General features: G+C 35.2%; 2 protein-coding genes across 4 annotated transcripts; one reads left to right on the plus strand and one right to left on the minus strand.

Moving 5' to 3' along the window:
- Positions 1 to 1583: 1583 nt before the first annotated feature.
- Positions 1584 to 3188, plus strand: LOC117905110. Its single transcript, XM_034818018.1, has 3 exons — positions 1584 to 2002; positions 2212 to 2297; positions 2708 to 3188. Exons 1-3 carry the CDS (start codon positions 1681 to 1683, stop codon positions 2993 to 2995), a joined length of 696 nt encoding a protein of 231 aa, XP_034673909.1. The 5' UTR covers positions 1584 to 1680; the 3' UTR covers positions 2996 to 3188.
- A 172-nt stretch (positions 3189 to 3360) lies between these two features.
- On the minus strand, positions 3361 to 16435 carry LOC117905109 (ADP,ATP carrier protein ER-ANT1). Of its 3 annotated transcripts, none has more exons than XM_034818015.1 (4): positions 16285 to 16435; positions 15939 to 16206; positions 4434 to 4793; positions 3361 to 4086 (listed from the first exon to the last, which is right to left on the minus strand). In XM_034818015.1, the coding sequence occupies exons 1-4, from the start codon at positions 16380 to 16382 to the stop codon at positions 3781 to 3783; spliced, it is 1032 nt and encodes a 343-aa protein (XP_034673906.1). In that variant the 5' UTR covers positions 16383 to 16435; the 3' UTR covers positions 3361 to 3780. The 3 variants fall into 3 exon arrangements, with proteins under 3 accessions (XP_034673906.1, XP_034673907.1, XP_034673908.1); XM_034818016.1 differs by having other exon boundaries at positions 16331 to 16416; XM_034818017.1 differs by having other exon boundaries at positions 15939 to 16241; positions 16331 to 16398.
- Between the last annotated feature and the right edge of the window lie 1348 nt (positions 16436 to 17783).

The following is a 17783-nucleotide window of genomic DNA, read 5'->3' on the forward strand; positions in this document are numbered from 1 at the left end:
ATATATCCTCACCTTCATGCATGGAGCTAGTTATCTGCTTATTCCTTATGTGCTTGACTTTGTTTTGAGAATCTTTTGCAAAGAAGATCACAAAGTCCTGTACATGATTCCTTTGCAGAATTCAGGAAGCATAAGCATAAGGATTAATTCCTTTATTTAGATTAGTTTTTGGGATAGAATCATATAAAACAATATTGATTCTGATCTTGGAATTACGGCCTTTTGATTTACATTTTCTTGGTTTATTTGTTCTGTAGTGTCACAGAACATGAACACTATGAGCCTACAATCAGCTCATCCCACCCCTTGCCCTTCAAAGGCATTCAGCCTTGGCTGGTTTCCTTGTGACATGTGAACATAAGAATTGCCTAAATGGGCATTTTTTGTATCCATTTAGACTACATGTATCAGGTGTGAAAACAATTCTAGCATGAAGGCTGTGGAATTTCCAAATTTGACTTAAAATATGGAATAGTTTTCTTACAACCGGCAACACACCGCTATATTGATGAGGCAGTTGGAAAATTGAGAGAATGTTATCAATCACAAAGACTTGACGCCCCCCCAACCATATCTCTCAGAAAGATTGTTTGATGTGTGACCTGTGTATGATGTATGATATGAATATAGATCATTAAGTAACAAATTGAGCGGATTGATCACATGAGACCCATCTCTTAGGGACCCCAATCATCCAATTGTAAGGTGTTTCTACCACGGATTTAGTCTTTCTGGACTTAATGTTCCCATTTTTGTTTATACTGTTTTCAACAGAATCAGCGCCATTAGTCTATGACCAGAGTGAGAGTTTGGCCTTTAGGCACTATGAAAACACGTCTCACCAGTTGAAACCTTGTCAATTTTATCCATCTAAACAGCTGAGCTATTATGAGTTTCATGTTTTTCACATATCTCACCGAGTATCAGGAATTTTACCAAATTTTCTACACTACTTTTGCCGTAACATCATCCTATTCTGCGACAAATAACCAAGCATTCAACAAGAATTTTTTGGCATGGTACACGAACCCAGGGTGAATCGAAGTTTTCAAACCTTTCAGAGCTGATAAACATGCATCCAAATGACTTGAAATCATTTCAGATCCAAGAAAAAGTGGAAGTTTGCCAAAACCCCTGCCAGTGGGGACAGTAATTGGACTAAAACTGCCATTTGAAAAACCATTGCAGGACTGCCTAACACTGACGAATTAAGAAGTTGACTTCTTCATTCCTCTTCTACAGGGTGGTGGTAAATATATGTATTGGTGAAACATATAGAATAATTTAATATGGCTACAAACTGGAAAAAAAAAATGGAAGAATGATACGAACTGGAATTCAATTATTTTTCAAGATATCCAAACCTATCGTGCCTTTCAAAAAAAAATAATATACCAACCATTTGACTATCAGTATTATTTAGAATATGTAGGTACAGAGAATTATTGATACTGAGACGAGAAAAATGATAAGGTACTGGCATGAGCAGCACACATAGGCAAGACAGCTTCATGCTAAGCACGTCGAGGAGGGAGAGCCCCACACAGAAGAAATCGGAAGAAACAAACAAGAAAAGAATAAATGATCACAAAACAGATTAGACGTGAAAGTCATACCTCTTTCTTGTCTATAAAGAGAACCAGTTTCCCACTTTAGGCACTTCACACACTAGGGTACGAGATGGGTCGGGCACGTACCAGACTGCCTAGTCTGTGCGTGAGTCGCGCCATGGCTCGCGTTCGAGTTCGTTCCTGGACTCCATGGTCCAAACCCACTTCCAATTCCATTCGACGTGGTGGGAAAAATGAGTTTTCCGGCAATGGCATGGGGAAGAGCTTTAGCAGTAACGTGGAGATGGGATGGTGTGGAGGTGGGAATAGGATCATGGTGGTGGTTGATTCAAGCATTGAAGCTAAGGGAGCTCTGGAATGGGCACTGTCTCATGCTGTTCAACCCCAGGATACTCTACTTCTTTTTCATGTGACCAAGTCCACCAGATCAGGTCAGATTTGTATTTGGTTTTTCCTTTTCTTCTTTATGCTTTCCGTTTTGAATTAAGGGCAGTTGCGAAGCATCTGTCTTGGTTTTTCAAAGGGCTTGCTGTTTTATCAACCATGTTCTTGCTCTGAAACTTTATTGAAAGACATGCATATAAGAAGGATAAATTGAAAGAGATTGATGAAGTCATAGGAGATGATTTTCTTATTGCAGGTGTAGATTCCAGTAGGGACCTTAATCAAAAGGCTTATCAACTTCTCCAATCTATGAAAAACATGTCCCAGATGAAAAAGCCTGGGGTAAGTAACATCCAATCTCTTTCTTCTTCATTTTAAATATTTGATGTGCTTTATTCTTTATTTTAAATATTTGATGTACTCATGCACTTGGGGGCACAAGAGAAGATTCATTGAATGCTTTTATCACTAAAAAAATCAGATAATTGTCAATTTAAAAAGGATTGCAAGTCAGCCTGGCATAATGCAGTTCCACTGGCCATATTTATTGAGGCTGGTAGTTGCCCATCATGCATCTCCACCTAATTATATAATAAAGAAAGCCTTGGTGAGAGTTAAATGTCATAGTCCCTTGTGTTGTCTGCAATATTGATTCTCAAAATCTGAAGGGAGATGATAAGAAAAGGGAAACCTGTTTGTATGGAACTTTTTTTTTTTTAACTAATCATTATGTTCATTTCTGTATTGAGCAGGTGCAAGTGGAGATAGCACTGCAGCAAGGGAAGGAAAAGGGTCCAACAATAGTGGAAGAAGCAAAGCAACAGAGGGTGTCACTGTTGATCCTAGGAAAAAGAAAACAATCATCAATGGTGTGGTGTGGGTTGGTGAAGTGGGCAACAGACAGGATCTGCAGAGGTGTTGTGGACTACTGCATACAAAATGCTGACTGCATGACAGTTGCAGTGAGGAGGAAGGGCAAGAAACTTGGAGGGTATTTGATTACCACTAAAAATCATAAGGATTTTTGGCTTTTGGCTTAATAGCTTTGTTACTTAAGATAATTTCACCATGGAAACTTTGCCCTAACTGCATGGAGATGTGGTGATTGCGATAGATGTTCATAAGAAAGAGGGAATTTGTGGGTTAAAGAAAATTGTTAGTGGCATTTCTACACTATGTACTAGTATTGCAGCGTAGAATTCATCAAATTCTGGATTGATTGGAAAAAAAAAATCAGTCTCAGTTTTTATTGATCCAATCTGAAAACCAAAGTATATCTGAATACAATGCATAGAGCGGGTGAAGCATAATATAAACAGAAAGCATTCAAGACCTCATTGATGGATCCAATCCCAGAGATCAGTGTTCTATGGCAAATGGGTGCTGCTAAAGCTAAGCGAAACAGTTTACTGTTGCTTATTATGCTTTTTATTTGAGACCACAAATATTTTGCAACGTGAAAGAGAAACAATTTCCATAGCTAAAATTCCATCATAAAATAAAAGCTATACAAATTGGAGGACAATTATGTTTTTTCATGCTTGAAAAATAAATGAATATAATTTGTTTTGTTCAACTGTACAGTGAACCATATGGAAGGCTTTTGATCTTCTGTAGGCATTCAGTGAGGAAGCCATCCCAATAAACCAGCATTCCCTGTCCTTGCCCCTCTCTGCCTCCTTTTCTCTTTCTCTCTCTCTCTCTCTCTTTTTTTTTTAAATTTTATTTGTTATCATCTTTGGTTAAATTTTCAGTAGCACCTTCGTGGGTAAGAACCAATTTTCAAAGGTTTAGTAGTATAAAAATGGTGAGCAGGATTTTGATTCTAGACCTTTTGAAGAGGCTCAAAACCATAACCACGTCTATAGGCAATTCGGTGGAGCTGATCATAGCCTGCAAGTACTCCAGCCCCTGCCATGCCAAGAAGCATGTTTGCAGTGGCTCCTCGGTAGAGTGCAGTGAAACCCTCAAGACGGACAATCTCAAGAACCGCATGCATGGTACTGCGATACTTCAAGGGTTGTCCAGAGGTCAGCATCATTCTCCTCCGTAGAGTGTCAAAGGGATAGGCACAGACCCCGGAAACTGTTGTTATGCTCCAACCCAACAAGAAACTAGCAAAGAAATTACCCTGCAAAATTGCATCCAAAATAAACCTACTGCATGTAACATATAAAATATCTTAGACTGATCAATAAATGGAACTAACTTAGTTATTGTGGGGTAAGAAAAGAATATGAGATGATATAGGCCCTGTTAGTTATTATCATAGAAATTCTAAGAGAATTTCAAAGGCCCGCAAATTAGGTGAGCAAAATCATCTTACTATATTAGTTTTGGAATTTGACTATCTCCTACTAGAGAGGCTCATCATATCATGGGTCTCTGAATTACAGTCAAGAACCCATACTTCAGAATGAAGGATGAGATGCAAGTTGATGACATTTGTATCAAGTAACAAAGGGAAGAGGCACTGACCTCGAAAGGCCCCACCAGAACAATGGGCTTCATGGTGTCATAGATACCAAAATACATGCCTCGATATAGAGTAATCCCCATGATTGAAATCCCAAATCCCCGATATAGGCCTGCAATTCCATCTGTTGATAGGGTTTTACTGTAAACATCTAATAGGCCTTTGAACTGGCGTTGACCATCCCTCGCATCTGTAGCTAGTCGGGTACGTGCATAATCCAAGTGATACAGAAACAATGAAGTGGTTGCTCCAGCAGCACTTCCTGAAGCTACATTTCCAGCAAACCACTTTAGGTATCCATCTTTCTCTTTTGAACATCCAAACAGGCTCTTGAAGTAACCTTTGAATGCAAAGTTGAAAGCCTAAGGACAAAACAACATCTCATGAGTGGTAAAATGGAACGGCAGGAAACTAATATGCACTTCATATACAGTGTACTTCTGAATTGGAATTTATCTTATATTTTCCAAACAAAAGAAAAGCAATTTTCCTGATAGACAATGCAGAATCATCTAAACCAATCATTCTATAAACATCATCATAACTCTTCTCCTAATTTTCTTTCCTGACCAAAAGAATTATATAAAAATTTAGCTAGGATCCTTCAGTTGATCAAGTTACTCAATCCAATAAAAATAAACCTAAAATAAATTTTAGTAAGAGAAACAAGAAAAGACAGGAGATTCCACTGGTTGAATTGGAAAAAAAAAATATTTGATACAAATCAACTGGAGGCTTTGGTTTCCAAGATCTTCTGGCTTTCAACAGGACACTTGCTAAACAAGCTTTAGAAGCTTGCTAAGGGACCTCCACCACTGGGGATGAGTTAAGCTGAGACAGTATTGAGAACACCTATAACTTGGATAGGAATAGAAATACCACTTGATCAGCTGGCTAAAAGGGTTTTAGCTGAAATAGGGAAACAGTCCATCATGTTGAGAAACCATATAGAGACCCAGGTCATCATGTTGAGGAACCAAGTAATATGGAGGAAACAATGAGGAAGAAAGCCTTGGAATGCTGAAAGAGTGGAGAGAGTAAATGCTTCTAGTATGAGAAAACTAGGGAAAGAATAGCAGTGGATCCTCTTTGTCCTAGCCACAGCTCAAAGTATATATCAGTGATAAGTGTAAAGTTTGGAATCCTTGTTTACACATGGACCTAATCAGTTGGAGGCAAGTTGCTTCACCAACCTGTTAACTAAACCAAAAGAGTATGCTAAGGGAGGATGTCCGGAAAAAAAAAAAAAAAAAAAAGGTTTAGCAGCTATGACTATAGCTGCAGATTGTGAAAAACTAGGACTAAGAAGGCTTTCAATGTATCAAGAGGCACTCAAAGGCAGTCCTGAGGGCTAAATCTTGTGGAAAAAACAAGGATACCCAATATCCAGGAATCATGTTTTAAGGAGATCAAAGAAGCAGAATTGATGCCTTCCAAAAAGTTCATAGAAAGTTCACATGGAAGTGATTATTTTGCAAACTGGAAAACCATCACCTTGCATCCTTTTTTCCAAAGCTACTCATTTGATCAATTGGATGTGTAATAAAACAGCTCTCTGTGTAGCCAAATACGCACTAAACCCTAAGCATGGGTGATTCAGGAGGCATAAAAGCTCTATGAACTTTATTTTGATCGTAGATCTTCATGCCCTCTCTTAGTCTGATAATATTAATTATCATATCTTGGGGGGGATGAAAAGGAAAGAGTTTGCAGTGCACAAACATACAGTTGAGAACTGAGAATGTATGTTAACATGAATATCATTGGACTCAGCTGAAATCAACTAAGATTACTGAATGGTTTTGATCCTATTTTCCCTCTACATTCTGTCTAAGGCAATATCTTCACATTCTAGCATAATCAACCTGCCAGTCAAAGATTTCAGGATTCATGTATCAAAGATTTTAAACTAGCAGGCCGCCTGTCACAATTATCCTGCCTAGGGCCAGCAATGCAAGAAAGTACTGTTACTGCTATTTTGAACAGAAAGACACTGTTTAGCATGCTGAACTATTGTTTACAATGTTTGAAAAATTTTAATCATAAGATGATGACTTCAATTCGCTAAGGTATTTGATGGCGGAGTGGTTGGAATGAAGAGGAAAAAAAATGAGATAACAATAATATGTGTTTCTTTTTAATCAGAAACAACAAATTCATTGCATCACAAATTAGACAAATATTGAAAGGATGAGTTACTCTTGAGTAAAATAAAAAGGGAGAACAAGAGTCCCCAAAAATAGCATCATGAAGGGGCCAAAATAGAACAATATTATGTTGACTATTCTAAACCTCTCATCTTTGATGTAGACTTTATTTTGCCTTTGTAAAGCACTGCATTTTTGCCCATACAAGGTCCTAGCCCTTTCTTTATTAATTGATACCAACACAATCATGTTTTTTGAGGAAAAAATGGCTTTAGCAGAATCAAATACCCACACAGTTCAAACAAGCATTACAACCTAAAGAATATAAATTGTATTCAGTACAAAATGAGAATTAAGGATGAATTACAGAAGTATGTGTGGGCTCAGGGAAGACAGGAGGTGATGGTTACCTGATCCTAAAAGCACCTTCTTCATGATCTCTTTCTCACTTTCCATCCTCCAATGATTCTTTCTTCAGATGGATTTTGAGCTGTTATATTCCATCCAAGATCACTTTTTTTTTCTTGGAGGATAACTATCCTAGATATGATAATAACTGTGGAGCAGCACAATCATAGAGAAACAGTTACTGTCAAACAGTGTATGATGTGCCTCACTTCAACTTTGAAGAGGCTTGGATGGGCTTCTCAATCACAGCCACTTTGCCTTCTAAAGAAGCTCCCTCATTTGCTTGTGGTTTGTTGCGTCATGTTATATCAACCTCACTGAAGATGTCCTGATGAATTGGAGCTCCCAAGTTCTGGGAGAAAACAAGAGCTGATTTAGAGGATTATTTCTGTTTAAAGATTTAAGAAGAAAAGATTTCTAGGGTTTCCAAGGGCAAACTTTCTGAACTTATAATGTAGTTGAAAGCACAAGTTGCTACTCTAAATCTTAGTCCTGCTTCACTTACAAGGGTCTCCACTAAAATGTATAACATAATAACTTCATCCAAAGATCTTTTCATATTTCTTCAAATTATTTTTTTTGGTAGCACCCATGTGTCAATTCGAGATGGGTCATATGATCACAACTGAGAAACACTTGAATAAAATCAGTTTATGGTGGCAGGAGATGCATAGATGACCAAAGGGAGAGATTCAAGTTGGAAGAAATGAGTATTCCAATATCAAATATCCATCCGTCCCCTTACATTTTATAGGAAAAAATCTAAACTCATCCTTATAGTTAGTACTTTTATTTTGCACCAAAAATTTCATGTGTAACAACAAGCCTAAGGTTCTGCTGCTTCTCTGTTGTCACAGTCAACCTAATTAGTTATTTACAAGCCCTCTAGCAGATATGACCTTTTGCTTTTCGAATTTTGCTATTCATTTCAATTTTCAACAATGTTTGTTCCGTACTAGTGAGCAGTTTTCAAGAGTTATAGAGCACAGTCAAGCCCATGACAAGATGGTGCTTATTTTTCCAGTGTACAGAGACTTTCTTGAGGAACTATGTTTTTTTTCTTTTCTCTTCGTTTTTTCTTTTTTTCTTTTTTTCTTTTTTTTTTAACGAACAGAGCATTTATTTAAGAGCGCCAAACAAAGGGACCACAGCCTATGCATACAGGTGGAATATAAAAAGCCTCGAAAAAACCAAAAGGCATATAGAAAAAACACCCTTCAAGAAAACCAAAATTATTCACAGGTAAGGCTATCTAAGAAGTCCAACCAGTTAAAATCTTGAGCTTTCAACTAAAAATATACAGATTCGGGATCTGAGAGCAGTCACTTTGTGAAAAATGCCAAAGGTTAGGATCAAATCCAAGACATTCCTCCCTTGACCCTGCTTGATTGGGCCACTACTAGATGATGACCTCTTTTGGCACAAACATTGTGCATGTACGTTAAGGTGTAAAAACAGGCAATCCACAGAAATTCCTTGTGTGATGTTTCCAAGAACCAATACAATTGTACGTTTTCTCATAGAAAGCTTGTAAACACCTAAGAAAACCAAAAAGCTCTTTAATTGAAGCTTGTCTAGGTGCATCTATATTTGCTTGCTTATGTAGAGTACTTTTTTGTTCTCAACTATACCTGTTCTGATTGCCAACCATTGCTATTACCATAATAATGACCATTTGTAACGTTCTACTCCCTCCCATGTAGATATTGTCTGTTTTAGGTCTAATAGACCCTCACGACTTTCAAACTTGTCTACCTAATTAAGAAGAATTCATTGCATATATTGTGTCAAAAACTTTTTCCCCTAACCAATGTGAGATGTCACAATCACCCTCTCATGTAGACACAATGTCCTCATTGTGTCTCACAAGATTGCAAGGCTACTCAGAATCCCAAAACGAGGTCAAGGATTAGCTCTTATACCACTTTGTGATGCCCCAAAGCTAGAAGCTAAGACCACCATGGTCATTTTATATGTCAAGCTTGAAAGCCCAATACATAAATGACCCTAACTAACCAAATTCGTAATGTAACTCGCTATCAGCTATCTTAAATTGATAAAAAAGCAATCAAAGCATAACCATAATTCAAAAGATATTAAATCATTACTCCTAAACAAATCCAAATCTTATAACAATAAATTGAATAATTATCCCAAACACTTTAAACAAAAATTCTAGAAATCATAACTAAGTTGAGTCCTAAATCATGAATCCTAAATTATCAATCTTAAAAGTTGGTCCTAACAAAAACACCCTTCCTATCCTGATCACTTATCATAAATATCACATGCAGACTGCAGTTAAAAGTGGGACAATAGAAAGAGGTGAACTTGACAACTCAATAAGGAGAAACAACACAATAAAGAGGATCAAATACAATGCAGAATTAAACATTAGGAGATATCACCATTTTACAAAAATCAATTAACAATTATGTTTGTTTAGTTCAACAACAAAGTTCACTTTCTTCGGAAAATTAGGCATTGATAGATAATATAAATTTACTTTCAATTAAATACAAAAGTATAATAACATTATGCACTTTATATTCAAAAACAATATGAGTAAACATTTTACTTTGGTCTACTGATAATAATACTATGCTCAAACAGTAGTACTTGCACTAGGTGGCTAGCCTCAATTGTTCCTCTTATTGGTGGACTAAACAATTTCCAATTAATGGTATTGCCAAAGGCCAACTCCTTGGCTAGGGTTTCACCATATTAGAACTCCTACCAAGGGTAATAAAGGTCAACAATTCATCCTTGTAGATCAAGACCACTAATAACCAAAGTTTCAAAATAATTATAATAAAATAAAAAGTCAATTTCACATGTATAACAATCAAACAAATCATATGAAACTCCCAATTTATTTTATAAATAAAGGAACAAATCAAAGTCTATATTAAAAAATAAAACTTAATCCACTTTAAGAAATTAATTATTTTGATTCTTTTAAAGGAGTAATAAGATGATTTATCACCAGGGTTCAAAATCTCGGTCGAGACCGGTACGACTCGGCCGAGTCATATCCGCCTCAACCATGGCCGGTACCGGACCGATACCCGAGTTGGAGTAGAAATTGTGGAGAAGATCAGATGAGAGGATCAAAACCCACGAAAATGAAAAATACAGAGTTAGAACCCTGCATCTTGGAGTCGTCGGCGAGGTCGAAGAAGCACGTCTGCTTGTTCGGATCGCCCAAGTTCCCACCGGAGATGGAACTGAGCAACATCAAGAGCAGAGTCGCCAGACTGCTGTTATCATCGATGGAGAAATGGGTATCTTTGATACAAGTGTTTGACCGGAGGGTTATGGGTATCTGTGACGAGGATTTAGGTTTTAAATAATATGTTTTTATTTTTTAATTAGATTGTGAGTATTTGGTGGGGATATGGGTTTTAAATAATTTGATAAAAATTATAATGATAAAAAATAAATAATAAATATTAGACTTATATCAAATAAATAGGAAATAAAAATTAAAATTAATGAATATATTTTATAAGAAAAATTATATTTATTTTTTTAAAGATGAATTATGGTTTTATTTTTTTAATAATTGAAAATATTTTTTAAAAAAATTAAAATATTTAATTTAAATAATTTTTTATTAAAAAAATTTACTTTTTATTATTTTCATCTTGAATAAGAAATATTTATCATCAAGTGCTTAAATTAAAATATTTTTAAAGATTTTTAATATTATTATAAATCATCTCAAAAGTATGCTTTTATTATAATTTGAATAATTTTATTATAATAAAAGTTTATTTTATTAATTTTTTACTCTACTTATTTGTATTTAATTTTTTAATAATTTTCATAATTTTTTAAAATTATTTTGAGCTCTTAAATTAGAATTTTTTGCATATCACCCGATACCGATGTGCCTCAGGACCTCCCGAGTCAATGACCAATACCGCGACTTTGAACTATGTTTATCACACTATTGGCCATTATATGAAAGAAGCCACTCATATTTCTAAGAAGTTTAATCCACCTAATATGATATAGGTCAAAAATAATTATTACTATTTTTTATTTATCTAAAATTATAATTGCATTCCTAATAATATTTTGTATTAATATTATTTTTTTATCACTAACATTCTTTACAATATTATTTTAACTAATTAATTCCCAATTTTTTTGTGAATTTCTTCTTCTCAATAATATAATCTTTTTATTTATTTAAATTAAACCTTTTATCATTATTATTTCTATTTTCTATTTAACTCCCTAATTTTACTTCTGAAGCCTATCAGCCATAAGCTTGCATTTATTAAATCCCCAAGCACAAAGCATTTATTAATTTATTATTATTATTATTCTTTCCAATATGGCATAAACCCCAAAAATCCTTCAACATAATTATTATTATTTTCATTCAATTATACCTCTTCCTTTTCACCAAATCTAATGTCCCACACCAACATTTTTTCTTTTTCTTTTTCTTTCCTCAATCCAACAACACATCTCCAGTGATTGCACCACTGCCCAACCACAACCCAAAAATATTCCACCAAAAAATAAAAAATGATAAGGGAGGCTCAAATCTAAACAACTGAAAAATAGCCAAATTAATCATTTGGCTAACATTAGCTATTTTTCTATCATTGATTCTATTATACATCATCTATTTTTTGGATAATTGGGATTTAATACAATCTCCATAGATTAATCAATGTGTATATATATATATATTCCTAATTTAATTTTTATTTTGAAATAAATAAATCAACACCCAAATCTAGATTTAGATTGTCAAAAGGATATTGGATAATTGGGATTTAATACAATCTCCATAGACTAATCAACGTGTGTATATATATATTCCTAATTTAATTTTTATTTTGAAATAAATAAATCAACACCCAAATCTAGATTTAGATTGTCAAAAGGATATTTAGACCATTTAAAACTATTTATTTTAAATAACCCTAAAAAGATGAATCCAAAATACTAAATCAAAAGATTAGCAATACAAGTTGATCAATAGATAGATCAATGCAAAAAGGCTATTGTACAGAAAAATAAGCTAATAGTGTGTGTGTATACACACACACACACATATATATACACATACACACACATATGGTTTTTAATGGAGAAAAGATCATTCTACCCCCTCTATTTATTTATTCTTCCAATTCAATTAATCTAATAGTTGAATTCAAAGACCCAAACTAATTAAATTAGCCCATAAACAATTTTGGATAACTTAAGCCTAGACTCGATATTAAAACCCTTCAATACTTAAATAATTTAATTGTTTATTTCCTTAAATTAAATTACAAAATTACCTAAGCTTTAGGTTAGGGCTCTAAAATATTTGTGACATCTCATATTGGTTAGGGGAAGAAGTACCTAGCACGTGGTGGGCTCCCCTTTTTACTAGATAGGTGTGTTTTAAAGCTATGACTATGAGGGCCCACTCGGCCCCAAAGTGAACAATATTTACATAGGAGGGAACGAGTCATTACAAAGTAGTATTAGAGTTTTAGTATAACGACCCGCACCCAACCATGTAGATATTGTCCGCTTTGAGCCCAAAGAGGCCCTCACAATTTTAAAACGTGTCTACAGGGTTAAGAGGAGCCTCTACATATATAGCGCCAAGAACATTCTCCCCTATCCAATGTGGGACATTACAAACACCCCCCATGCAGACACAACGTTCTCGTTGTGTCCCATGAGATTGCGGGGCCAAACAGACAAACACCCCTTATGGGACCAAACAAACCCCTACACCAAGGTCAGGGATCTGCTCTGATACCATTTGTAACGACCCACACCCAACCGTATAAATATTATCTACTTTGGGTCCAAATGAGCACTCACGGCTTTAAAACGCGTCTATAGGGTTAAGAGGAGCTTCTACATATATAGCGCCAGGAACATTCTCCCCTATCCAATGTGAGACATCACAAACACCCCCCCATGCAGACACAACGTCCTCGTTGTATCCCATGAGATTGTGGGGCCAAATAGACAAACACCCCTTACGGGGCCAAACAAACCCCCACACCGGGGTCGGGAATCTGCTCTGATACCATTTGTAACGACCCGCACCCAACCATGTAGATATTGTCTGCTTTGGGCCCAAAGGGGCCCTCACGGTTTTAAAACGCGTCTACAGGGTTAAGAGGAGCCTCTACATATATAGCGTCAGGAACATTCTCCCCTATCCAATGTGGGACATCACAAACACCCCCCCATGCAGACACAATGTCCTCGTTGTGTCCCATGAGATTGCGGGGTCAAACAGACAAACACCCCTTACGAAGCCAAACAAACCCCCACACCGGGGTCGGGGATCTGCTCTGATACCATTTGTAACGACCCGCATCCAACCGTGTAGATATTATCCGCTTTGGGTCCAAATGAGCACTCACGGATTTAAAACGCATCTACAGGGTTAAGAGGAGCCTCTACATATATAGCGCCAGGAACATTCTCCCCTATCCAATGTGGGACATCACATTTAGAATATAGTCTTGTATACTTATTAGCTAAGTTTGGATTAGGTTAGAAACCAAATGATGATCATCTCCACTTCCGTATGAAGTTTAAGTTTCTTTTCATAAACAGATTATTCTAGTTCTAACCTTTTGTATTGCTTCTGCTCTAATCCTTGTGCACCTTATGATGAATAGATATTTATGGCCCCAAGATGCACCACTTCTTCCCCTAGTAGTTAGGCATCAAGGGAAAAGGCACCTCTAGAACCATTAGGAATGTGGATGTCTTACTAAGGGCTAATGATGTACCTCCTTTGACACTTGAGGGGATGACTCACACTATGGATACTTGGGCCAAATTGGTTGAGCACCAAACACGCACCACTAAGGCTTAGGCCTAAGCTAAAGAGATTCAAACACACTGGTGGTTTCTTTAAGCGGTTAAAGAAGTTAAGCCTCCTTCCTTGAAGGGGAAGCCAAATCCTTCAAAGCCTAAGTCATGGATTTTAAATATTGAGAAGCTTTTTGATGTTTTAGGTTGCTCCAAAACTTGGAAAGTGACTTTCACTACCTTCGTATTCGTGAGGGAAGCTGAATTGGTGGAGGATAGAGAAAAGGATTTTGGAAAGTCACAAACCAATTGTTTAGGATTAGTTTAAGGAAGCTTTCTATGGGAAGTACTTTCCTAAGAGTATTTGGCGCCAAAAGGAGAATGAGTTAACACGATTGGTTTAAGGTAAAAGTTTAGCGAGCTTTCCTGTTTTGCTTCAAATCTTATCTCTACTAAGAGACATAAGGCCAATCAATTCCTAGATGGTTTGAATCCATTTATATGGAATAATTTTCTATTCTTGATTTAGAGGTATACTCAAAGGTGGTGATTAGGGCCCATATAACTAAGAGGGGTAGTGAAGAATACGATCTTCCAAGGAACAATAACATAAGGGATGGAGGTTGGATAATGAGCAATGTAATCAAGTACAAAAGAAATTTGTTCAGTTGATAATCAAAACCAAAAGAATACAATGGAAAAGTCTAGCTAACTTGTGTAGTGATTTCGCAAAAGGCTCTCTTTATGGAAAAGACAATACATTTCTAAAGAGAGACAAATTACGCGAATTCGTAGTACATTTTGTAGCTTACCAATTTACTTCATGTCTTTGTTCACCATTCCAAAACCAGTCAAGCTAAGATTAGAAAAAATTCAAAGGGACTTTCTTTGGGGAGGAGGAGCCTTAGAGAACAAACCCCACTTAGTGAAGTGAACATCCATCTATAGGGCAAAGAAAAAAGGTGGGCTAGGTGTTCGTTTGCTTTCTTTGATGAATAAAGCTCTTCTCTACAAATGGTGTTGGCATTACGCAAATGAAGGGGATACGCTTTGGAAGAAGGTCATCAAGGGGAAGTATGGGGAGGAAGGAGGGTGGTAGTCTTGTAAGGTAAGAAACCCTCTTGGGGTCAACATATGAAAAGCTATAAGTAAGAAGTGGGATTTCTTCAACTTAAAAGTTTGTTGTGCTATTAGGGATGGGAAGAGAGTGAAGTTTTGGAGAGATAATTGGTGTTCAAGAGCCTTTGAAAATGATGTTCCCTATTTTGTTTGCTTTATCCAAGACTAAAGAGGCATGGATAGCAGATTTGTGGGAGAAAATGAAGGGAAAAGGGGTTTGGAACTTCCATTTTGCTAGGAATCTTAATGATTGGAAGTTGGATTTTGTGGTGAGGTTCCTTCTTCAGCTGCAAGGTCATTTGGTGAATAGGGAAGCTTGTTGGGGGAAGGTGTTAACTTTGGACCAGCTCCAAAGAAAAGGTTGATTGCTAGTCAACAGGTGCATACACATCCACATGACACATAAGCCCCAGTTGTCCAACACTGTTATGCCATAGACCAATAACAAAGAAACCAGTGCCTGTAACCTAAACTTTCAATTCAAAAGCATTAACAAATTCTGCACCCTCCTTTTTTTGACTTTTGGGAAAACTGACAAAAAGAAAACAAAAGTAAAGAAATTTTCCAACCTTATGTTTGATTCCTTCCCCGTCTTTTAGAGACGAAAACTCACCTCCATTAAACCAAATGACCATAAGATACTCTCTTGAGTTTAAATTTATGTTTTTTCAGGCCATAAATAATGGAAACAAATTTTCCTACATTCAAAATAATATTTTATTTTCTGCTTCTCTGCAACCATATGAAGCCTTGATAAAATCCCAATCACGCTGACATTGAAAGAACAAAAAAACAATCTACAACTTCAATTCATAGCTATGTAAAAGAAATCAACTTAGATTCGTCAAAGTTCGGAATCCCAATTCCATGGAATACCGAAGAAGGAAAAAAACAATGTAAAACAAAACGAAACAATTTGCTTTTATCATGGAATTGCCACTGTGGATTCTGGGTTGAAACTCAAATCCGTCTCCAAATTTATTGGCAGATAAAGCAACCAAACACAAACCCAGATAGAAAAGAACATAAAAATACCTGGGTAGGGAAATATCTGATGACATTGGCCTGGTTACCTCTCCAAAAAGCCAAGACTCCTTCCTCTCTGAGAACCCTTGAAAAGCAATCAGCAACGCCCATATAAGGCCTCTTGAGATGACCCCTCTTCAACATCTCCCCCTGGTTCTGCAACAAAAGCTTCACTCTTTCAATGGGCGCTGCTGCGCTCTTTGCTATCACCGCTGCCCCTCCTCCCATCACAAAATCTACAGAGAATCTCTCTTGCTGCGTCCTCCGCACCCCCATTCTGCAAATTCACTCACAATCACAATTCAAGGTCCCCTATGATACCAAAATTGAAGAATAATATTACCCATGTACTCACCCCTCCCCAAAATGTTCAGATTTTGATTGAAGATTGTGGTACATACAAATTTGTACTCTTCCTCCAGAGGCTTTGGGTTGTTCACTCCACCCCCACATAGAACCTGAAGAGAAAGAAGATATAATTTTGGACGCATGAGGCTGGTTGCTACCACTTGTTCGTGGAGAATTAAAAAGTCTCACTTTGGGATGTCTTTAATTTTTATGGTTTTTCATTTTAAGGTGGGAATATTTAAAATATGAAAAATAAAATAAATATATTTTCTTCTCAAAACAATATTATATTATACTATATATATATGGGCCTCATTTCATAAATAAAAAAAAAAGTCATCTAAGAGTTCTACCGAGACTAACTAATAAAAGGCCTAGAGTCGGAAGTGATCTTACAAATCAATCACATTTCAATAAAAAAATCAAAATACCATATACGTCTAGAAGAAAAATAAAAATTATGTATTTATTATGATTTTATATATAGTAAAAAAAAAGTCAAATGGGTGATTCCTTTTTTGCTACATTTTATTAAATGTCTTATTTCCCTGTCTTTTATATTAAAATTTAGTAAATACTTAATAAGTAAAATCTATAATAATTTGGACATCTATTAATTTAAGAATTTATGATTTAATAAACACCACGTGAATATGATTAATAATATGAATTAAAATTAATAAGAGTTAGAAATAAAAAAAAAACTAAAAATAAATAAAAATCACTGATATACTATTGGTCTTTGCTAATCATTATTAAGTTAATATTAAAATAGTCAAAATTAAATTAAAACTAAATATAAAAATGAATTAAAATAGAAATTATTTGTTTTGGCTAAAAATGCATCATCATGTCAAATATGAAAAAAAAAAAAGCAATTTTAAATAATAGAAAGTATCTGCCCAAAATCTATCGTTGTCACAATACATATTTGTTGTTTTCTTGTACATTTTGTTTATATTGAATTATTTCATTGTTATTTTAGCTAATAAAGGTGATGATCAACGGAGTGAGAATTCACTGACAAAAGTTAGATTAATTCCTTTTTAATTATTGTTTTTTCAATAAAAATAATAAATTTTTTATTATTCCTCGGTTTTTTAGATATAATTTAGAGTTTTTTTTTTTTTTTTTGTTAATGTTCTCTTAAGCTTTGATATATTATATGTATCATAATCTCGTATAAAGCTTTTAGATTTAATAGTAAATTTTCATTTTGATAGTTTAGAAGTATAATTACTGGAGCTCATCATTAATAAAATAAAATCATAAAAACTTAAAATTTTTAAATTAACAAAGTCTTTAAAATATTATAAGAGTAAGTGGATATTTGGTAAATCATCTTAATAACTTAATTTAAATCATTCAGTAAATTAAATATATTTAATAAAATAACTCAATTGTATGACTTAGAGTCAAAAATAATTTTAAATGATAAATAAAAATAATTAATTTATTTTTAACTCCATATCTTAATTTTACTTTTTTATCCTCATTTACTCTATT

This window comes from Vitis riparia, chromosome 17 (genome assembly GCF_004353265.1).
Source record: "Vitis riparia cultivar Riparia Gloire de Montpellier isolate 1030 chromosome 17, EGFV_Vit.rip_1.0, whole genome shotgun sequence".
NCBI classification, from domain to species: Eukaryota; Viridiplantae; Streptophyta; class Magnoliopsida; order Vitales; family Vitaceae; genus Vitis; species Vitis riparia.